This window comes from Phyllopteryx taeniolatus, chromosome 14 (assembly GCF_024500385.1).
Source record: "Phyllopteryx taeniolatus isolate TA_2022b chromosome 14, UOR_Ptae_1.2, whole genome shotgun sequence".
Classification (NCBI taxonomy): domain Eukaryota; kingdom Metazoa; phylum Chordata; class Actinopteri; order Syngnathiformes; family Syngnathidae; genus Phyllopteryx; species Phyllopteryx taeniolatus.
The window spans coordinates 16,254,964-16,278,259 of NC_084515.1; the positions used below are offsets into that span (position 1 = coordinate 16,254,964).

A 23,296-nucleotide genomic window follows, 5' to 3' on the forward strand; every position below is an offset into this window, starting at 1 on the left:
ATAATGACACTGCACCGCTTTATTGTTATTTCCTCAAATAGTGCCCTACTCTCTACAGTATGTATGTATCGTCCGCTTTAAAAAATAGCACACCTCAAATAGACACTTACAATACTTTTACCACGAGACCCACGTGTGTCAATGTAGGCATCGTTGCCACAATACGCTCTGCCCTCAGGGAAGACATGGTCATCGTTAAAGCGGAAGGAAGATTCAAATGAGCCTTTATTCCTTCCAGAATATGGAAATTCTGGTATTACAGGATCAAATTAAACAGTAGCTAAGCATTTGTACAAATATCCACACCTAGTATTCTCTGCAGTTAAATAGATAAATGCCCGTAGCCACTATATGACAACATTTGGTACAAAATAATGTGAGGAACAGAGTTGCCATTTAATGGCATTTCATTTAATGAAAATGTAATTACGCTCGCCCAGTGGTTTAATGCGGGCTCAGGCTCCGCACTCTGGAATGTTTGACATTTTGATGTCTCAGGGTTGGATCGCGAGCTTCCAAGCGCCTTTGAGCAAGAGACTGAAAACCAAGTTGCTCACGATGCTGCGCTATACAATCGGAAGTCCATTTATGCTGATTGACAGGTTCTCGTTTTGACAGCATTGGTTTTCGATGAATAGTCTTACCGTTACCATTGCTGGCCATTTTTCAGTATTGCAATTGCTCTGACGTTCTGCGATGATGAGCTTCTCTGGCTGTGGTCCTTTGTGGATTCAAGGCATTGAGGGCGTGACCTTGGGGTCTAAAGTGTGCTTCCGTTCAAAGCTTGTAACTCACGAGGATGGTCCGAAAGTTTGTTCTGATCTTAGATACGAGTAAATCCTGTGTTTAGTTGACTGGAGAAAGGCTGGGTGGAATGTGTATTATGTGTGTGCGTGTGTGAGTGATCATACATTTTGTCGCGTCAAACAATCATCCACTTTGTGAGGTAAGTTCAAATGTACTTTGTAGTGTTTCTTGACTGGCACGAGTCTTCATCTGGCGTCCAACCTGAAAGTGATCACTCCACACGTGGTATATTTTTGTATGCATTCACCTCCAGCGCTTCCAGTCACGTTGCTGCGAGAAGTGGAAAGCCAAGAATCTGACGAGGGACGATGTGTTACTCTGTTTTGTGAGCTTTCTAAGACGGGACTTCCCGTCGAGTGGAAGAAGGGAACTCAACTCCTGAGTTGTGGAGAAAAGTACCAGATGACACAAAGTGGATTCCGTTATGAACTACAGGTCTTTGGTTTAAGACCTTGTGACACGGGAACGTACTCTTGCTCTTGGGAGGACAAAACAAGCGCCGCCTCCCTTAAAGTCAATGGTAGGATGGACTCATCTCTGGGATTCAAGCTGCCCATTTCAGTCTTTTCATTTTCTCTCCTCAATTTCCCATCTTCTCCATCCCTGTTCCCAATTCATATTTTCTGGTCATTGAATTCTATCCATCAGCTCTCCCAGTCGCGTTTACAAAAGAGCTGGAAGACCAAATAGCCGATGAGGGCCAAAGCGTGGCTCTCCAGTGTGAGCTCTCCAAACCTGGTGCCCCTGTTGAGTGGAGGAAAGAAGAACTTGGTCTTTGTCCGTGTTCCAAGTATGACATTAGACAGACGGAGCGCACCGCCGCGCTAGTAATCCACGACGTAGACAAAGACGACATGGGCTGTTACACGTGCGACGCTGGGTTTCATCGAAGCACAGCACATGTGGCTGTGAAGGGTATGATTCCCGTTAAGAGACTACTCTCTTGAGCGAAGCGGGGTACACACATAAAGTGATAACTGTCGCGTGTCTTGTTATTCTTCTTCTCAACTTCGAGATGACAACACACCGCACACTTAAAAGACCTGGCTACCAACAAACAGGAGTCTCATCCCCCGAAGCAGAAGTGCATTTAAATGTGGCGTAGTACACAGACAGACCTATGAGTGGCAAAAACTTTGCTGCACTTGCAAGTCAATGTACCACTGTGTCATTCCTAAATAATACAAAACAAAACAAAAAAATGTACGCACACAAGCAACATATTTCACATGCAAATATGACCAGCAAAACAGTTTGCAGAAGCTGAATTGCCTTTTTCGATGGCCAGGTCGACCACCTGAATACCGATCCCAATGCATATATATATATATATATATATATATATATGTGTGTGTGCAATGCTAACACGTCATCATGGAGTTCATCAAAAATGTATTTTAACAGCAAACACGATTTTGGTGAGTTAATGAGGAGCTAAGAATAGACACGAATGTGGCACTCCTGGAATTTGAGCCGCCGCGGGTGGGCAAGGGGAGTTGCAGCCTATCGTCCAAAGTTGACGGTAGTTTACATTAAGTTTGTATTATTCCACTTCCCTTTACCCCTTGATTGTTCAGTTCCATGTGACAATCCCCAAAATATTCATTATGTTTAATATTTGAGAGTAGCGGCCTGAGCCCTGAATACACCTCGGACCACATCATAAAATCAACCTTTGCTGACTCAGTCAGAAGGGGCAAGATATACCCTACTTCTGACTTTGTTTTGCAGCAGCAGCAATTGCCGCAAATACTGTGTAATCATTTTCTTTGTTTGTAGCCCAGCCAGTGCTTTTCAAAAGTCAACTGCAGAACCTTGAGAGGCAGGCAGGGGAGAGTGCGGTTCTCCGCTGTGAGACCTCAAAGCCCGGAGCGAGTGTGATCTGGAGACACGGTGATAGGGTGCTTGCATCCAGCAGCAAGTATCACTTGAAACAGGCAGGGCCGCTCGTAGAACTCGTCATCCATAAATTGCAGGGAGCGGACTCGGGAGATTACGTCTGTGATACGGGCAGTCACAAGACGTCAGCCACGCTCACTGTGCAGGGTGGGCCCTTGTTTGGTTTTCTTCTTTTATTCACACCTTTCGACTCACTTTGTCCACTCTTGAGCATGAAGTTCCACTGATCCCGTTTTGGGCTGTCTTGACTACATTTGAAATGTTCAAATGTAATTTGCCCTCGCACACGTGTGGAATTCACTCCTCTTGGAGCACTTCTACCTAACGACACAAACACTTTGGATTTCCTGTGTTTGATCACTCATTTCATCCCATCACCAATATTAACACACCTTCCTTGTTATGTATTTGCCAAGCCCAAACATCAAGCATCCATCTCTTGAACAGAAGTGAAGGTGTCCATCGTGAAATTCTTGGAGAGCTGCGTGGTCGGCCAAGGCGAGGACGTCCACTTTGAGTGTCTGGTCTCACACGAGGACGTGGCGACAGCTCAGTGGAAACTCCAGGACATCCCGCTACGGAATAATGAAATGTATGTTATTAAGGCAGAAGGTCCCACACACAGTCTCACACTTCGGGGCGTCACCGAGGCGGACTCGGGCACGGTCGCTTTCTCGGTGGGCGACCACACGTCCACGGCCTCGCTGACGGTCAGAGGTAAGGAAATATCTAGCTTGTCACAGCACATGCACTAATACTTGATATTTGTCAGACACGTCTATATCCCCCTTCTTCATCCTGGATGCTGGATACTCTTGGAGACATGGTGCTCCTAATCTTTTACTCATTCTTCCTTTCTCACACACACTTTTCCTTTTCGAAACCACGTCTAGGTTCTGCTGATCAACCTATGGTTATATAATTGTTCAATTTTGTTTGGACTCGTTACTAACATACCATGAAGTTTGTTTTGTTAAAATAAATGTACGTTTTCATTTTCGCCCCTATTATTGTATTAAAAAATACAAATAAATAAAACAAATTCAACATCGTATTCTTTTCCTCCCACTTTAAAAAGGAACACACTACAAATGCTAACCCTAACCAACCACAAAACGTCGGCTAAATGAGAAACTGGTGCCGCTATAAGAATTGAGCAGTGAGACTGTGCAGCCGCTGTACAGTTGCACCGCGTAGGAAGGAGGGATTGAAGATGCATTGAGCAGGCATCTACGTTTATTATTCATCTGATACGTTGACTTATTTCTCGATGACTTTCTATGTAGATGGGGATGAAATTAAGCTTTTTTTTGTTGTTGTTGTTTTTTACACCCAAATCAGTAGATGCTAAATCAGGATTTCTGATCACTGTAGTTAAGACGACATTATGTATTATAGAGGCTGTATTTCCATCTGGGGGGGAAAAAAACACAGTATGATCCATTCAAAATCAATCACTGTGGTCTTTTCTGGCAGCTGTGTCTGTTTTATTCAAGAAGAATCTAAACAGCCAAGAGGGCGCCGAGAGTGAAAAAGTCATTTTGTCCTGTGAGACATCCAGCCCCGACTGCAAGGTGTCCTGGCGGAAGGGCTCAACTCTGCTCGCCCACGGGGAGAAATACAGCATCGAGCAGAGCGCCGCCACTCACACGCTTATCATTCACAAGCTGAAACCAGAGGATAGTGGGCAGTGTAGCTGCGACACGGGTGACGAGAAAAGCACTGCTACTGTCGCTGTGAAAGGGCAATCAAACTATTGATTGATTGATTGCAAGAGATCCTCGGTTTACGACGATGCCGGAATTTGTATGTAAATCGGAAATCGGAACCTACGCTAACGCCGTAGTAAAAGCATACGTCAGTAGAGTAAATATTTGTATGAAAAAGACTTCTTTTAATATACTTTTAAGTACGGTGGTAAGTGCATGAGTGTGCATTAAATAAATATAGGTGATAAATATAAAATAATCAAATGGTAAAAATAGTAAGCACGGTGCTCACTAAGGACCCCTTGTTAGCCCCTGCTATTCAACTTCCACTAACAACCCAGGCTAAAGCTCCTCCCAAAGATCTCAGTCGAGCCATCTTGTGAAACCGTGGAGCTTTTCAGCAAGAGCATGAAAATCACGAATAGGGGAGTTTTTCAGAAATTGGCTGACGATAGGTCCCAGAAAAAAATGCAAAGAGGTGAGGGTTCACTGTATATTTATGTATTTATTTATTTGTTGTCCTTTGTCACTGACCTCCCATTTGTCCGCAGAACACGTACGCATCCTGCGGGAACTGCACGACATTACCGTGCAAAGCGGGCAGGATGCCGTCTTCGAGGTGGAGTTGTCTCACACCGGTGTGACCCATGGGCAGTGGTGGCTCGCGGACAACCTCCTCCAGAACAACGATCTGAACCAAATGACCAGCGACGGCAGAGTGCATCGCTTGGCTCTGAAGATGGTGACCACTGAGGAATCGGGAGATGTCGCCTTCGTTGTCGGTGAAGAAAAAAGCGTCGCTTGTCTGCTGGTGGAAGAGAAACCAAAAGGTAAAGGACAGAAACGACCATAGTTGACTTGGCAAAGGGAAATGCTGCTGAATGATCAGTCTCCTAAAAATGCAAATCTGCATTATTACAGTGCACATTTCTCACATGTCCAGTGCTCATTGTAGAGAAGCCGCATAACACGGCGGCATTAGAGGGGGAAACTGTCACCCTGGCTTGCACCATCTCCGACCCCGACGTGACCGTGATCTGGAGGAGAAACGACGCGGCCATCAAAGCAGGTCTCAAGTACGACCTGAAGCAGCACGGAGCATTCCAGCAGCTTCGCATACACGATGTGCTGCCTGAGGACGCGGGGACGTACACCTGCGAGACCGCAGATGATCAGTGTGACACCACCCTAACTGTGAAAGGTAAACCATCATTAAAAAGAAATGTATCTCTCCTGTCACTCAATCGTAGTGGATGATGACCAATCTAATTACGTAGATAAGAAAATATTTACATGGCTGATTGATTTCACACTTGATGGGTGGGCAGGCACTTCACAGACTGAACCATTTGTACGCAAGTCAATAAAATGGTCTCCTTTAAAGGAGCTCAACTGCAGAGATCATCCATTTTGGTATTTCCTTCTCTCCTGTTTTATCATCCCACCAGCTGCCCCAGCATTCTTCAAGAAGGAACTGAAGAACCTGGAAGCCATCGAGGGCGACGACGTCACCCTCCGCTGTGAGCTCTCCAAGCCGGGAGTCCGCGTGGAGTGGAGGAAAGGTGGCCTGGTTCTTGCGCCTGGTAAGAAGTATGACATCTGGGAGGAAGGGCGCATTCAAGAGCTCTGTATCCGGAACCTGGCTCCGGACGACAGTGGTTACTACACCTGTGATGCAGGAGATCAGCTCACCGCCGCTTCTGTCACAGTGCAAGGTAGTCTATTGAAATGCTGTTGTTGTTTTGCAGGAGTTCCTTGTTTTTTACGACTCTCGTAAAACAGAAGAGGTTTCAAAGTTACAAATGGCCCGCAGTGAAGTCGTTTGTGCACTGCACTATAGAAAGATGTGGTCCCGTGGCAGTAATTGCTGGACTTAGCGGTTTTCATTTAATTGTTTTATATGAATGGCCTTAAAGTCTTTTCATGCAAATATTTACTGTAATTATAACGTTACTACAACTGATATAAGACTGCACAAATTCGGCTAATGTGGCTGCCATAGAAATGGAACTCTGTTGTAAACCAAGGTGCCCCTGTCCTGACCTTCAGGTTTGTCCACAAGGTGGTGCTCATTTTCACCCGATTCCAAGCACGAGGCAGAATTTCATACCTTTTGACCGTTTCTTACAAGTGTGCCTTGCTACTGAAATGATAACTGTTCACTGCTGACTTGGATAATGGTGTGCACTTCCACTGTTTGGGTAAATATGGCATCTAATCAAGACAACACAGTGCAACCTTGGTTTACGACAGTACCGACGTACTCCGTTTCAAGGTCTCGAACGGCACGCATTGGCGGCGTAACAACACATCATAATTGGGCACGAGAAGGCAGATTCAGTTACTATTTTTCCCTGGCTTGTCCTTGAAGTGTTTTAATACCAATTACGACTTTAGCGTAGGTTAGTGATCGGCTATATGACTTGTGTCGCCGCCGTAGGAATGGAATTCCGTCGTAAACCGAGGAACCCCTGTACTGGTGTAATGAAAATGGATAGGCTCAAGTTGTGCCTATATCTTTATTTTCGCTCAACAGTGAACGAGGTCTACATTGTGTGTGGTCTTAAGGCCGTCGACGTTTTTGTTGGGGAACGGGCAACCTTCTCTTGTCAGCTGTCCGGCCAGGCGCCCGGCAAGGTGCAGTGGTGGCTGGACGGCACTTTGGTGAAGAGCGGCTCCTTTAGCGAGATAGGGCTGAGCGAGGGCAACGTCCACACGCTCACCTTTACGAACCTGGCCACGGATGACTCGGGCACTGTCGTGTTCCAAGCTGGCAGTTTAACCTCAGCAGCCAAGCTCCTTGTCAAAGGTATCGCTGTACAAAGCGGACATGAACGTGGCAAAAATCCTGCCGAAACTGAAATCAATGAATTCAATTATAGTGGCTAATCTAAGAATCTCCAAGCGTAGTGCAAATACAGTGGAAACTCCAGAGTCAAATGCCCCAGAAGTAGTGGGAATTTGGAATTCAACCAACATTTTGGGGGAAAATATGCCTCAAAAGTCACGAGTTGAAAGCATCATCTTTTACGAGATGTCAGTAAATCTCATGATGACTTCACCTCAGTGCGCACATTTCTAACACCTTAACCTTGCTAACTGGCTCATTTCATTTCATTTCACATCACAATCATACAGTCAGTGACTCAGCTCATCTCTATGTTGAACACACACAAGGATTTGAATGTATTTTCAATATCGACATCTGGTTTAACATCTCCAATTGTTGGCCCCCGACCGTTTTCTGAGACGTTTAGGGAGGAAAACTCACTCTTAACCCACCCCAAACTACAGGATAATTGCTCGGAATAATCTTTTAGAGACATCCGATAATCGAGCCTTCGTTGACTTTGATTGGAAGAGAGAGAAAAATGCTCGATTGAGGTATGCAGGTTTTGATTATTTTTTTTCTTTCGTGTTTGGATTAAAATGAGGAACAAGAGAAAAGTAGGATGATGACCAAAGAACAGAAAGTGGGATTTACTGTGAGCTTGCAAAGCCAATTAATGAAATCTCAATTACAGTACATGAGCCCACACATTTTATCAAGCAGATGCTAACAGAAATGATCCACTGTACAACAGTTATGTAACAAAATAACAAAATGAGGGGAAAGTATCTGCAAAGGTATTTCTATTGCCTCTCATTACACGTTTGTCAGGGGTCTTCAAAGGATGATACATCTTTATCTTTTGGTTGTTAAGTTTTATTGTTGAGCAGTCAACTTTGCTCTATAGTTAAAATGTTACTTCAAACATTGCCTGTTCAGTTTGCAAAGTTTTATTTTCTTTGGTGAAAAATGTTTTCAAATTAGAACAACTCGGAAGGCAACCACCACAGAACGGATAGCTTTTCATTTTGGAGGTCACACTTTAAATCTGCAAGTTGTTGTCAATTATTCTTACAATTCTCTATTCGATGTATCGATTGTTATTGAGTGTGCTTCAGCATGCATGAGCTTCTCATTTTATAAAAAAAAAAAAAAAAAGGTACGGAGTTCATATTCATGTCATAATTGAAACTAGAATTCCTTAAAAATACAGAACTAAAGCATATTATACAGATACAGTCTATATGGGAGGTGCTTAGTAGCCACAAAACATTGCGGAGGTGCCATAATTTATCTTCACTTTAAAATGAGTTACAATACGTGTATTTATTCAGGTTTTTAGTGTCTAGAATGTGTTTGGAGTGAGGGAGGGTTTAGGTATTAACTTAAATTCTGGAACCATGCAAGGGTGTCCGATATTGGCAGATGTTCACTTTTCGAGGGGCTTTGCAGAATGTAACCCCTGTGAAAGATCGGGATCTACTGTATGAAAGCAAATCATTTCGAAAAGACCTCCACCCGGTGCAGTGCTGCTCCACACGTCCATTCTGGCCTGTTGCTTTCCATGACTCACTTCTACTTATTACACCATTTAACCAAATGACCCTGCCCTTAGCCTGCAAGCATACACCCCTCTCTAACATTTTGTGACCCATCCTTTGGAGTTTAAACTGGACTCCATTGTCATTGTCGACTTTAACCATATCTTGGGGCACATTTTGGGCTTGTTGACTCCTAATAATTGTCAGGTCAATCCTTAATATCACTCACTTTAAAAGGTTTGGGGGTTATAAAGCCCACTTTATGCATGTGCTGCACAAATACGATCAGTCTTAAGGCACCGCCCTGACCCTGTAACGCCTGACCTCAACCTCAGATCCCACAGTCGAAGTGGTGAACGACATGGAGGACCTTAGGGTGGTCGAGAACCAACCGGCCGAGTTCATCTGCCAGTTCTCGAGGCCGGTGAAGGCTGAGTGGAAGAAAGACGGGCAGCCATTGCAGCCTGATGGCCGCAGGGTGGTAGTGGATCAGGACTGGACCGTGGCTCGCTTGTACATTAGCCGCGTGTGTTCCGGCGACAGGGGCGCCTACTCCTGTGAGGCGGAGGGGACCCGTGTGGTTGCTTCGCTTCATGTGGAAGGTGAGCTCTCCTCCACATGGAAAGCGCACCGGTCTTCAGGGAGTCTTCATTCTGTGGCGCTATCAACTAATCTGCTGCTTTTCGCCACAGTGTCCAAAGAACCAAATCACCCATTTTTGTCTCTTACTTGTTCCTCCCCAACAGCCAAATCCATGTACATCGTCCAAGGCCTGGAGAATGCAGAAACCTTTGACGGAGGAGAAGCTTTGTTCGAATCTGCCTTGTCTCGCCCGGAGAACAAAGACTGCCAGTGGCTTCTGGATGGCAAACCGGTGAAGGACTCACGCAAAGCTGAGATTGTGTCCTTTGAGAGTGGCCGTCGTCACCTGCTCCTCCTCAAAGAGCTGCGCATTAGTGACAGTTGCACAGTCACCTTCAGAGCAGGCACGGCGTCCACATCTGCCCAGCTCTCTGTCAAAGGCTGGCAGCTGGGCGTGAAGAGGCATCTGGAGGACATGGTGGCCGTGGTCGGAGAGAGGGTGGAGTTTAGTGTGGAGCTGACCGAGCCCGTACCCGTGGCGGAAGTCGTTTGGTACGCCAATGGAGTGGAGCTCAAACCTGGCGACCTGTGGATCGCCAGGAACGACGGATGTCGTTATCGCCTCATCCTGAGGCAGGCACCGCTAACGCCCCAGCAGGAAATCACGTTCGCAGCTCGGGATGCTCTTTCTCTGGCCAAGCTCTCTATTATTAGTGAGTATTTTAATTGTTTACTTCACCTTTTTTTTGTCATCATGTTGGAATTACCTCAGCAAGAGTAGTTTTCCCAGTGGGGAATACAGTCATCGAGAATTTCTGTAGAAATGGCATGTCAATTCTGAAGAGTAGACACTGAACTGAAATGCTCTACAGGTATGTACTGGAGCACATTTTAGATTATGAGACATCGAAGAAAATGAAAAGCAAAATTCAAGGATAGAAGTAAATTTGTTGAATTTCTCCATTAATTTGAATGGTTTTGTGTCTTGTGGGAATTTGTGGAATGTAAAAAATAGTTCCGAGGATGTCCTGAATAAGCTGAATATTTTGATGGTTTGAATTGGTTGAGAAATGTGGAAATGTCTACTTCTAATTCCTGCTGCTTTCCTCTCCACTTTCATCATAGCTGTACCTGACCCCCCGGAGGACCCTGAGGTCCTCAGCAAGACCAAACAGTCTGTCACCCTTTCCTGGTTCACTCCCCTACATGACGGAGGCAGTTCGATTCTGGGTTACAAAGTGGAGTTGAGGCCGGCAGACAGCAGCCTCTGGCTTCCGTGTCACTCAACTCCCGTGTGCAACACAGAGTTTGTGGTAGAAAATCTGATCCAGGCCACCGGCTATAGGTTTAGAGTGGCGGCCATCAACAGAGCCGGCACAGGAGAGCCTGTTGAGCTTCCTCAGACTGTGCAGCTGGGTGAGTGGATTCTACGTAAATCTACTATTTATATCTGACTTTGTTAATGTAATAAACAAAGTAGATGCACCTCATTCATCCCAATTTTCTAACATTAAAGCCAGCCGCACACCAAGCAATCCACCTGAACTAGAAAGAACTGGACAATTGCAAACAAATTACGGCGACAGACCCTCCCACACATAAACGCGTATTGTCGTGCGTAGCTATATTTCGCTGTTGGTGGAGAATACACAGAGAAAAGAGAGTGAAAAGAAAGGGGAAGACAAGGACAGCGGCTAGCTAACAAGCGGCTAGCACAAGAAGTCATGGGTGGAACTACTTGGTAACCTCACCGGCGGCAGCGCCACGCCGTTTGGGACTACACTATAGGGTTTTTCAAGGCGGAAAAGTTCAATCAGTGTCATAGTTTTAGCTGCTATATTGCGTTTTTGTATAGTATTGATGCTTTCTATAATTGTGATGTGGTAGTGGTGGTATTAAGAGCCCAGATACCAAATGCATGGTCCACCATTGCATTGTTTGTGTGAATGCTGCCGAAGGTTTAATTAAAAAAGCTGTTTGTCTATAGAAACAGAGGTAAAAGAAGTCGAGTCGGAGCAACTAGGACAGCCCAGTCTTCCTCCAGAGGCTGCTGAAGAAGGAGATCTACATGAACTTTGGGAGGCTTCGGCCAAGAAAAGGCGCATGAGTCGTGAGCCCACTCTAGACTCCATCACTGAACACTCGGAGGATGATAAAGGTGGCCAAAACAAAACAGGGAAGAAGGAGAGCAGTGCTTCAGAGAATGTAGCGATGAAGCAGACCGAGTCTAAATTGTACACCAGCTCTGAGGAGTCCAGTTCTGGCGGTTCTTCACTTGTGTCCTACCTTAAGAAGAACAGCCAGCTTCAGTCTTCAGCTACGGTTGTGACCTCTGACAACCAGACACTAGCCACAGAGCGCTTCTTTAAACACTTCCAGATGTCTGACCAGACAACGGCTACAGTTCAGCGGACCGAAACAAAACACGTGCCAACACAGGAGACTGACACGCTGGAGATCAGCAAGGAAGACGAGCCTGAGCTCAGAGAAGCTGCCATTAAGATCCAAGCTGCCTTCAAGGGCTACAAGGCACGCAAGGATATGTGGCCCATCTTCAAGGAGGTCTTCAAAGACCAGACCAAAGAGCCAAATGGCACCATACATCTGGAATGTGTGGCAGAGGGTAAACCCGATAAGGTGCGTTGGCTGAAGGATGGAGAACAGCTGTCCGACGGCAAGCACCACCACATTGACATCTACAACGATGGCACATGTTCCCTGGTCATCACTGCCATCACCACAAAGGACACAGGCGTGTACACCTGTGAGGTCGCCAATAAGTTTGGAGTCATCGCTCACAGTGGTAAGGTCACCGTGGTAACGGTGAGAGAGTCATCCGGGCGGCGTCCACTGACAGTTGGCTACAGCGCAGACAGCGAGCCTGACAGCTCGTCAGGGAGCGAGATGGACGAGTCGCTGAGACAGGCGAGCAGACGTCTCCGCCGGCTGCTGCGTACGCATCTCCCGCCGGACGTGGAGGAAGAGCCTTTTGTCAGCGCAGACGAAGGAGACCTCCGTCCTCCGGATCCTCACTCTTACCGTGAGGACGACACCTACATTTATATCCGCTTTGACACGTGGTCAGAGGCAGAGGTGGCATCAAAGAGGTTCCAGGAGATGTTTACGATCCACGGAGTACCCGTGGAGACCACCATCCTGGAGGCCGGACATCTCAAAGTAGAGCTGCGTATTAGGAAGTTGGGATACACTGAAGATGGTACGGAAACGCCCACTCAAGAAAAACAACCTCCTGCATTCCTGTCTGGAGCTCCTGGTAGGAATGAGAATGTATCTCTTCCATGTTGAGGGTCGACAAAAATTCAGTTCATCGTAAAGACGGTAGCATTCAGTCAAACTATTTTGTGTTTGTACTGTTTTTTTTCCTCCTCCAGCTGCTCCCGTCTTCTTGACAGAGTTACAAAATCAGGACGTGCCGGATGGCTATCCTGTCAGCTTCGATTGCGTGGTGATCGGCAAGCCGTCACCCACTGTCCGCTGGTACAAAGACGGCAAAGTGCTGGAGGAGAATGACCACTACATGATCAATGAGGACCAGGAGGGCTGCCATCAGCTCATAATCACCGCTGTGTTGCCCACTGACATGGGCGTTTACCGCTGCACGGCGGAAAACAGCAGCGGTATTGCGGCCACCAGGGCTGAACTCAGGGTTGACTGTGAGTTTAAGCATTTTATTCACTCACACAAGTGCTTAGTTTGTATCGATAGGGGGCCCTTGCTTTGAAATGTATGACCTAGAGGAGTTTTTCAAACAAATGTTGACTGTGATTATAACTTCACTACGGCATTAGTGTAGGTTTTTGATGAGTACTGCACATTCCAACTAGTATTTCAATACCATGCTGACTTAGAGTGGAGCACTTCAGAATCAGAATCATCTTTATTTGCCAAGTATGTCCCAAAAACAAACAAGGAATTTGTCTCCGGTCGTTGGAGCCGCTCGAGTACGACAACAGACAGTCAATTGGCAGAGAACACTTTGGAGACATGAAGACATTGACAAAAAAAAAAAACAGTCACTGAGCAATAAAGGGTTGCTAGTTATCTGGTGCCCCATATCTAAAAATGGCCAGGGCGCAAGCCCGCACAAAGACAACATAGATTCTAATTTCCCTTGTGAAGGCAGCACTTCATCACCCAGCCACCGAATTACACTTTACCAATTACTTCGTGGACCGTGTGTATGTGGCGCATGCGGCGGCAAACACAAATACTGTATTCCTCCCCCAACCACATGGAGAACTTAAGTATGTAGCGTTTATCAGAAGCTAATGCTAATCTGTGCATCAGACAAAACTGCTTACACTTTGGCTTTGATGTAGTGTTTAAGACGGTGGCTGACCCATCACTTACTGTAAAAGTGGCCCTGAATCTTCACCGAACTTGGCTGCCGGAGAAACCCAGTATAGGCGCAGTTATTATGTTAGTTAGCCCCACAAAATGCAGAACGGCCTTTGCCCCAACCATGTTCATGACAGACTTTGAGCTAACAAATTGCCATCGATATCAACAACCTGTACTCACACATACAGTATTAACTCATCATCTATCTACTCCATCAGTGTCTTGCAGCTCCGATTATGACACTGCTGCAGACGCCACTGAAACGTCATCTTACATCAGTGCCAAGGGCTACTTGTCCAGGTGATGTCACTGTGTTAACACTAAACTGTCGGATACCATGCGTCTGATATATTGATTAGCAACTGATGTCGTCATTATCCGAGCAGGGAGACTGAGACCTTTGAGTCTGTGACGGAAGATGATCAGTTGCCTCAAGTTGTGGAGGAACTTCACGATGTTCACGCCAGTCCAGGTTCACCAATGGCTAAAATGCAGCTCAGAGTAAAAGGTATACAGTACACACTCGAAAGTGTAATTAGATTGTAGGGTTAAGTAAGCGTCACGACAGTTTTTATATTTCTAGGTTTCCCCAAACCAAGAGTGTACTGGTTCAAAGATGGCCACCCCTTGCGCGCCTCCGAAAGGATTTCACTGTTAGCGCAGCAAGACGTTCACACTCTGGAGGTCCTGGAGGTGAAGAAAGAGGACATGGCGGAATATTCGGCCTACATTAGTAACGCGGCTGGTTCTGCTTACTCCTCCGCCCGACTAATTGTTCGAAGTGAGTGTGACAGAATATAAATACAAAATGAGACAGTGGAATGCTTAGAAATATTGTCAACAACTGTGTTTTATTTCAGACCCAGGGGAGATCATACCACAAGATCTGAAAGGTAATTTCATATTCATTCGTTAAATTGAAGATGGAGAATAGACATCTGTCCATCCAGCCATCCATTTGAAATACCGCTTGTCCTTTCTCAGCTGATTTTGGGGGTACACCCTGGACTGGTCGCCAGCCAATCACAGGGTACATAACAACCAATCATCCACACCTAGATATTTTCACTCCCTTTAGGTGTAGTGATATAAATCCATTCAGATTATTTGGAGGAAAAAACATTGATTTATAATTAGAATTAGAATCTTTCCCCACATCCACAAATGTTACGCACAATGTTTGACAGGCAGCACAGTTTCTTTGATTCTTTGATTTGGAATCTCAGCTCGGGTGTGTGTGTGTGCGTGCGTACGTGCGTCTGTATGCGGTTTGCATTTTTCTCCCTGTACATGCTGGGAAACTAAAGTCTCCATGGGTGTGAATATGAATGCTTGCTTGCCTATACACAGCATGTGCGCTGCGATTGGCTGGCGACAGGTCCAGGGTGTACCCCCAAAATCAGCTGTTGAAAATGGATGGATGGAAAAGGATTTTCAACAAAAGTGAATATTTTGCACACGACAGAGGGCATAGCAAGATCAATTCATTTCAAATTTGGCTTTTATCTCGTTGTTTTCAAAATTCTTATCAATATAACCTATGATTGAATAATTTATAATGAACTGTATTTTGCAGACTCCCGGGAGTCATTGGTGCCACCACGTTTCTTGGAAAAGTTCAGCAACAGAAAAGTGAAACAAGGAGCCAGCATCACATTATCTGTCAAAGTTGAAGGTTTGTACACCACGTGCTTAAAGGTTTATTATTTTGAAACACTCTTGCACTTTTTGGACTCTGCTGTCTTGCAAATTTGAATCTGTTCTCAATTGCCTTACCTGGACAGATATAGGTAAAGTAAAACAAAATCAAATACAATGAATGTACACTCTGCATGTACTATTTAGGATCTCCCACTCCAATGGTCTCCTGGCTAAAGGAGGAGTCAATGGAGGAGGTGCTGTGGATCAAGCCTGATACCAAAGGATACAAAGTAGCTAGCTCAGGTCGCCAGCATAGCCTCATCTTGATGGATGTTGGAACAGAGTACACTGGTGCCTACACCTGCATTGCCACCAATAAGGCGGGACAGTCCATCTGTACCGCTCACCTGGAGGTGGATGACGGTAAGAAAAAAAAAAAAAAAATCATTCTTTCATCTGACCCTCGGAGCATTTACATGATCTAATGTGGCTCTTGAGGATGAAAATCTCCCCATCCATAATATACAGTGTAACCTCTAAAAGTTGAAGGCCCCAAAAGTGCTCCCTTAATTTACTGTAGAGTTCAGCCAACATTTTTCGAGAGAAATGTCTGAGTGACATCTTACTATTGTCATAATGTGTTCTTATTGTGTTTTTCCTCAGCTCCACCGCAAAAGAAAGAGACCAAAGCATCGGAGTATGTTTTTTTTCAGTTTCTCTTCTCCAAAAAAAATGGCACATGCAAATACAGGCAATTAACACATTTTATTGAATTCATCAGAGTCCTTGGGATTACTGTCAGTCCACCAGAGGAAGATGCAAAGAGGGGAAAGGGTAAGTATGACTTCTATACACCATAGATTTGATAATCCGATCTGCTTTATTAATATCACTTTAAATACTCTGTATCTTGAGCTGGAGTTACACTGTAGCTCCAAGTGGCCATTTCTGATTTGTTGCCTGCATCTGATTTTTATGTACATTTCAAGTGACTGTTTAATATCTTCAATATGTACTATACGTATTGGAGTTTTATCCACTTTTGGAAAAGGCCCAGTTCCGATCTTGCGGTATCCAAGACCGCGTGATTGTTTTTTTCTCTGTACGATGCCATGACACGTTATCCCAAATGTGCCGCTTGAGAGCAAAGAAAAAAACAAAAAAACAAAATCACAATCGTGTGACTCGAACCATGCAGTGTAAATCCAAACTTCTGGTGTTTTGCACTTTGTTTGAAGAGAGTCAAATGTCCTACCTTGGAGAAGTCGGCTCTGAGGAATTCCTCATGAAACTCACCTCCCAGATCACTGAAATGGTATCGGCCAAGATTACACAAGGTGCGTTTCTCCTGTATGTCATGGACCATCTTGTTTACGCACTCAGAAGATGTAGCTGTATTGTATTGAGAAATACGAACCGTACAATATCAGATTGTATTATTTCTAAGTCGTTACTATTGTCGTACTCGTACGGTGCACGCTCCAAGTATTGGTCAGTTTCAGTTTGTGTCTTGTTTTATGCTTTGATTCCAGAAAATGTGTATTCATGTAACAGCAGTACAAGACAGTCGTGTTGTGTCTCTGCATGTGTCGCTTGTGTGATGTGTTTACTACTTACAAGCCAATCTTGCTTTGTTGAAGCACCACTTCTTCCCCACTTCAAATGCAATCACTTTATTAATAGCACCCATCAAATGCTCATCCAATCATGAATTTGTTATTCAGACAGCACACAGAATCAGGAAGTGCTCCAGTGGATGAAATCTTGGCCCAAAACCACCAGTATGTATTAAAATGCACCCATTATTATGCAGTATATCAAGACATTTGTTCATGATGATGTTGTCAATGAAGCAAAGATGAATTATTATGACATTTATATTGTATTCTAAACTATAAATGGCTTTGTAATGAATTTCAGATTGCAAAAGACACTCACCACAGGGCTTTTGTTCATGCAGAGCTGTAGTTTTGACTTGCATGCTATTACTAACGCGAGACAGTAGACGGTGCAAACCATTTATGAGGGACCTCATGATTCTCATTTGCTCTGACACGCGCTGTGAGCTGTGAGGTCTCATATAGACAGGGGAGTGGCTTTCCTCATCAAGTCCAATCAGAATAATCAAACACAGTTGGACTCCAGTGAAGGTGTCGAACTATTTTTTCGAGGAGGATCAGAAGAAATGGACAGCACCCCAGTTAAATATAGGAGTGTCACAGCAAAGTCTCTGAATACTTACGGCTGTGTGATATTTCAGTTTTTCTTTTTTCAATAAATCAGCAAAAATGTCAAAAATGAGTTGCATTTTTTTTCTGTCCATATGGGGTGCTGTGTGTGCCTTAATGAAGAAAAAACTGAAATGATTTTAACAAATGTGTGAACAATTTAAGGGGGTCTGAAAACCTTCCGTACCCACTGTATATAATCATATATCAGTATAATATATATATATATATCATTTATTTAATTTAATTTGGATTTTTGATTACCATCCTGCCCCTTCTTTACCGGTTGATTATTAAATCAAATAATGAATTGGATTTTTTAAAGCATCCTTATAATACTACGTCATGTACTTTATCATATTGATTGTCTTTAATATATGATACATCTTTGTATTGTTTATGATTGAAATGACCTTTTATACCCATTCTATTTTTTATTGGTTTCAATCTCGATGGGCTGGTTGTAGTCACATGGTTCTACTGCCTTAAAGTCATGCATTTGGCATAAATGGGCAAATCCGGTTCCTTTCGCTATGAAGGTCTTTGGCTTTTGTAATGTCCATCGGCGTTCCTACACGTTACAGTGGTGATTCACCTGTTCATGTGTTGAAAATGGCAGTAGAGTCATTTGGCGCTTAACAGCTCAGCTCCGACTCTCACCGAAGACGAAACTCTGCTGCTAACACCTGCACTAATATTCAACAACACAACTGACTCCCCCTTGCGTTCCCAGCATCACTGCGCGTTCCAGGCGCCGACAGTGACGACGAGACCAAGACCCCTTCGGCTTCTCCACATCACGGACGCTCCCGCCCCCCCTCCCTCGTGGCTGACTCCTCGTCTGAGTCTGATGAGGGCGATGCCAGGGGAGAGGTGAAATACTGCTGTATGAAGCACACCTTAAATGTAATAAGAAGTGAAACATGATGAGGACCGTGTGCACGCAGATGTTCGACATCTACGTGGCGACGGCCAACTACGACCCCATCGTGGCCGGCAAAGAATCCATCTCCTTGAAAGAGGGACAGTACGTGGAGGTGCTGGACTCGGCCCACCCGCTTAAGTGGCTCGTCCGGACCAAACCCACCAAGATGACGCCGTCCCGCCAAGGATGGGTGTCACCTGCCTACCTGGACAAAAAGCTCAAAGTATGCCTACGCAGCATCATAACACAAAATTGTGTTTGGCGCCGTGGTCCCGCATTGTCGCATTAAAGGGCATGTCACAGCAAAGAGAAGTCACGCTGCTTTAAGGTCTTACACTGACGCTAAACATGTATTCCACCAGCTATCGCCTGACACGGGCGACCTTCCTGAGATGAGCGCAGAGGAGGTGTCTGAGGGAGAGTACAAGAAGAAGTTATTGTCAGTAAAACAAATCGAATCATCATTATAAATACTGTCAGCCTATTAAGCACCACCTCTGTTCTTCTGTAGCCAGTTGATCCAGGACATAATCGGTGGCGAATCAGAGTTTGTCAAAGAGATGGACTTCTTCACGTGTCATCACCTGAGGCACGCCGACACTCCTGATGCGCCGACTGACGTCAGCAGCCAGAGGGAGGCCATCTTTAGGAACATAAAGGACTTAAAGGACTTCCACAGCATGTACGCTGACCACCTCCGAATGACCAGTTGGTCTTTTCGCGTAGGTTCATGGCAGTGACCTTTCCATATGTGCATGGCAGGGCGTTCCACCCGAAGCTAAATGACTGTGAGACAGATGACGACGTAGCCATGTGCTTCCTGAAGAATAAGGAAGGCTTTGAGAAGTACCTCCAGTACCTCGTAGGTCAGAGCCAGGCCGAAAGTGCCGTCCGTGAAAAAACAGTGCACCGCTTCTTTAAGGTATCGCTGCTCGTTTCGCATTGTGATTTAACCTTCCTGTTATGCTGTGGCTCAGACTGGCCGATTTACTTTATCAACGTCACCCCATAAAAATGCAAGATGTCAACAAATGTTTTGATATCAACGGCATGTAAAATGGGCAGCAGTTTACATGTTCTCCCTGTGCTTGTGTGGGTTATCAGCGGGTACTCCCGTTTCCTCCCACATTCAAAGAACATGCATGTTAAGTTCATAGAAGACTCTATGACTCCATAGGTATGAATGTGAATGTGCTAGTTTTTTTTTGTGTGTGTCTGTATGTGCCCTGAGATGGACTAAACGATTGGTGTACCCCGCTTCTATTACCTAAAGTCAGTTGGTATAGACTCAAGTTCACTCACAACCCTAATGAAGAAAAGCCCAATAGAACATGGATTTTTTTACAGTATGATCTCCTGCATATTCACTTCACTCTTCACAAATTCACCTCCAATATTTTGGTTTTGTTTTTTTCCATTAAACCAGTCCCCCGATATTTGTTGAAAAAGCTTTTGTGCGCTTTCTGAAATGCTTCAGAGGTTTGTAAGGGTAATGTTCTAATTTAAAATGACATTAAACTGTCAAATTGACCCAGGGGACATTACTGCTGCTCCGGAGAAACAAATGCAGATGCAAATGCAAATGCAAATGCAAATGCATGTTTCAAAACCAAAACAAAGTTTTAACATGCATTTAATTATGGAAGACTAATGAAATATCCTCACTGCAGCCATGATTCATGAGTTGTCATGCACTGAATATGGACTCTAGTGGTTAGTGATGGAGTTAGATGTCGATGTAAACAACGTTTATCGGGCTTTTCTTGTGTTTCTGACATTTTTGAATAATGAAACACAGCGCGGGTCTAATTCAACTAGGAGCAGTGCTGCTGTTCCAGAGTCACGGACATAACAAGGGGGGGGGGGGGGTTCACTTTTGATGTTGCTGGTTTTGTAAAAATGTGCCCATCATGTCAAAGGAGTACACGGAGAAGGAGCAAGCCAAAGCAGACCCGGCCGACCCGCCTGTATGCAGTATCGACGCCTACCTGCTGCAACCTCTGGACAGGATTCAGAAGTACAAGGCTTTCCTCAAGGTGACGTCCAGCAGGGCTCGTGTCTCTCGGACATGCTGTAGCTTCTTGGTTTTAACACAAAGCCTCAACGTCACCAGGAGCTCATTCGAAACAAGGCGAGGAATGGCCAGAACTGCTGCCTGCTGGAAGAAGCTTACGCCATGGTGTCCGCGTTGCCTCAACGCTCGGAAAATACCCACCACGTCTCCATGATTGTGAATTACCCTGCGACTCTTGAAGCATTGGGAGAGCCTCTTAGACAGGTAAATGGATGAGTAACCAGTAACAAGTGTTACTTTCACTTAAGTTCATAGCCTTTAAAGATCTTTCATTTTAGTCATACATTTACTGTAATCCCCTGTGGTTCACAAATTCACTTGTTCACGTTTTTCTGTGCAACCTATCCCCCAGATATTCAATGAAAAACTCTTGTTTTATGAGTTTCCTGAAATGCACATGTCGCCAAAATCTTGTCCCAATAGGAAAGTAGTACAGTACAGTGTACAGTGGAAGCACTGCGCCTGCGAGACGTGAGGAACTCAATTTAGCCCGGCCGGGTTCATAAAGTCACCGCACTTCTGGTGCATTTTTTCAGCTAAATTCATCAGATTTCTTGTCCACTTTCATTCGCTTTGATTTGTTATCATCCCATTTTTTTGGTCAGGGACAAAAACAAATGCAAAATGATTAGTCCACGTGACTAACAGAGACTTAGATGACATTAGTCTCTCCTTAATGTGTTCTTGCTACCAGGGCCCTTTCCAAGTTTGGGAGGGAGCTCCTGGAATAAGGACGTCCTCTCGAGGTCACCACCGCCACGTCTTCCTCTTTAAGAATTACTGCGTCATCTGCAAATCCAAGAGAGACAGCAACACCGACACGCAAACATACGTCTTCAAGAACATGATGAAGGTAAGAACGAACGCCTTCGATCTCTCGTGATCTGCAGCCTGATTGCCATGGACTTTTTCCTCCACTCTCCTGCAGCTGAACAACATTGACGTGAATGACACGGTGGAGGGCGACGACCGCGCCTTTGAGATCTGGCATGAACGCGAGGATTCGGTGAGGAAGTACACCTTGCAGGCCCGAACGGTGACCATCAAGAACTCGTGGCTTAGAGACCTGCGAGAACTTCAGCAGAGACACAGCATGCCAGCCTGGAGTGAGTCGAACGCAAGTTTATTCTCTGTTTCATTGCCAAACTCTCGTAAGTTTATGATTATTGTTATTATTATGGTGCATAATCCACTTAAGACAAATAATAAACCCCTTAACTACTGAGCCCTTTTAAACTCTGTTGTTAACCAAAACAGCAATACCTACTGAGATATGTCAACAGTCTCTCAGATGCGCATCATTCCCTGCAAAGTATTAAAGGTGATCTTACGTTACGTAGTATAGACGACATGTTTACAGCGACGGCGTTCCAGTAGACCGATCTGATCGCGCCACAATGTTTTGCGCATCCATGTTTGTTCTGGGGAGCCACACGACTTATTTGTTCTGCCCACTCTGCCTCGATTCTCCATAACACAGAACACTTTTGTTTGAGACGAGTTTCACTTGGTATAAATGCTATGTTACGGTTCACATCTTTCATTTTATTGCAAAAAGGGGGTTCATGAAGCGGTTGCATGTGGTTGTATGACTGCTCCCCATGAGGCTGGAGTGGAACATTATCTCCACACTTCACTTTTAAGGACACTGTGTCTTTTTTGTTTCACAATTTAGAACAGTTTCCCGCTGACTTAATAGCATATCTGTGACGTATGGATGTCGTCAAAATACCCCAAGGGTGAAGAATTATACTCCACAAATTTCTTTTTTGGGGGCTTACTCACACATGCATTTTCAGAAATAGGCAGGTAACAAAATATATGATAATAATAATTGCTGTATAGGTAGGCGCTCCACACACCCAACTATTTGTGCAGTATACAAATCAAAAAATCTATATTTTGAATAATTTGTCCTCTTTAATGGTTTTTACTGCTATTTTTTGGTAGGTCCTCCAGACTTTGTGGCAATTCTAGCAAACTGCACAGCCGAGCTTGGGCAGACAGTTAAACTGGCGTGCAAAGCCACAGGAGTCCCCACACCTGCCATCACCTGGTACAAGGGTAAGACATTTCCTCCTCGTCCACAACATCAACTTAACTCGTGACCGTTTCACCAACGCTTCTGAGAATTTTTGGGGGTCATAGACGGACGTATAGTGGAGGCAGACCCTCATCACATCATCATCGAGGACCCCGACGGCTCCTGCACGCTCATCCTGGATAACATGACGGCAGAGGATTCGGGCCAGTACATGTGCTTTGCTACAAGCTCAGCCGGCAACGCCAGCACGCTGGGCAAGATCACTGTACAAGGTGCGCAGCTCACACACACTCAAAAGAGCCGCAATGCAATGTTGTGCTTTTTAACGAGTAATCAATTTGTGTCTACAGTGCCTCCAAGATTTGTGAACAAAATGAGGAATGCTATATGTATCGCCGGTGAAGATGCTCAGTTCACCTGCGTCATCCAGAGCGCCCCGAGTCCTAAAATCAGGTACCAATGCTCATATATAAATACAAGTATAACTACTGTACTTTAAGTCAAAGTATAATTGTACAAACTATAACTCACAAATATAAAAGTTTGAAAACAAAATGACTGTCGGTTATATAGAATACCAGATTGTATATCTCGGCACAACGGGGGGACTGCGCACAAGGTAGTTTCCCTCTTTTACTTGCATCTCCCAACATC

The 23,296-nt window shown here is 44.8% G+C and overlaps 2 protein-coding genes across 8 annotated transcripts in view; both read left to right on the top strand.

Annotated features, from left to right (window-relative positions):
• Positions 1–23,296, top strand: part of obscnb (obscurin, cytoskeletal calmodulin and titin-interacting RhoGEF b) — a 57,120-nt gene that overhangs the window by 29,823 nt on the left and 4,001 nt on the right. For 3 of the 7 annotated variants that reach the window (XM_061796392.1, XM_061796393.1, XM_061796390.1), the window contains 33 exons: positions 2,587–2,853; positions 3,154–3,423; positions 4,967–5,245; positions 5,359–5,616; positions 5,864–6,130; positions 6,952–7,224; positions 9,122–9,388; positions 9,533–10,081; positions 10,494–10,784; positions 11,356–12,642; positions 12,761–13,042; positions 13,949–14,030; positions 14,117–14,238; positions 14,314–14,511; positions 14,591–14,623; positions 15,307–15,405; positions 15,576–15,794; positions 16,035–16,068; positions 16,153–16,205; positions 16,610–16,708; positions 17,096–17,152; positions 18,333–18,472; positions 18,547–18,747; positions 18,887–18,963; positions 19,036–19,206; positions 19,287–19,446; positions 20,444–20,560; positions 20,638–20,802; positions 21,293–21,451; positions 21,527–21,704; positions 22,549–22,662; positions 22,747–22,914; positions 22,993–23,095. In XM_061796392.1, coding sequence (XP_061652376.1) covers positions 2,587–2,853; positions 3,154–3,423; positions 4,967–5,245; positions 5,359–5,616; positions 5,864–6,130; positions 6,952–7,224; positions 9,122–9,388; positions 9,533–10,081; positions 10,494–10,784; positions 11,356–12,642; positions 12,761–13,042; positions 13,949–14,030; positions 14,117–14,238; positions 14,314–14,511; positions 14,591–14,623; positions 15,307–15,405; positions 15,576–15,794; positions 16,035–16,068; positions 16,153–16,205; positions 16,610–16,708; positions 17,096–17,152; positions 18,333–18,472; positions 18,547–18,747; positions 18,887–18,963; positions 19,036–19,206; positions 19,287–19,446; positions 20,444–20,560; positions 20,638–20,802; positions 21,293–21,451; positions 21,527–21,704; positions 22,549–22,662; positions 22,747–22,914; positions 22,993–23,095 — 7,039 coding nt within the window. The remainder of the gene's footprint in view (positions 1–2,586; positions 2,854–3,153; positions 3,424–4,966; positions 5,246–5,358; positions 5,617–5,863; positions 6,131–6,951; positions 7,225–9,121; positions 9,389–9,532; positions 10,082–10,493; positions 10,785–11,355; positions 12,643–12,760; positions 13,043–13,948; positions 14,031–14,116; positions 14,239–14,313; positions 14,512–14,590; positions 14,624–15,306; positions 15,406–15,575; positions 15,795–16,034; positions 16,069–16,152; positions 16,206–16,609; positions 16,709–17,095; positions 17,153–18,332; positions 18,473–18,546; positions 18,748–18,886; positions 18,964–19,035; positions 19,207–19,286; positions 19,447–20,443; positions 20,561–20,637; positions 20,803–21,292; positions 21,452–21,526; positions 21,705–22,548; positions 22,663–22,746; positions 22,915–22,992; positions 23,096–23,296) is intronic. The other 4 variants (XM_061796395.1, XM_061796396.1, XM_061796397.1 and 1 more) reach the window with 2 other exon arrangements.
• LOC133488489 (obscurin-like) lies at positions 2–2,706 on the top strand. Its single transcript, XM_061796403.1, has 2 exons — positions 2–1,327; positions 1,456–2,706. The coding sequence occupies exons 1-2, from the start codon at positions 1,045–1,047 to the stop codon at positions 1,752–1,754; spliced, it is 582 nt and encodes a 193-aa protein (XP_061652387.1). The 5' UTR covers positions 2–1,044; the 3' UTR covers positions 1,755–2,706.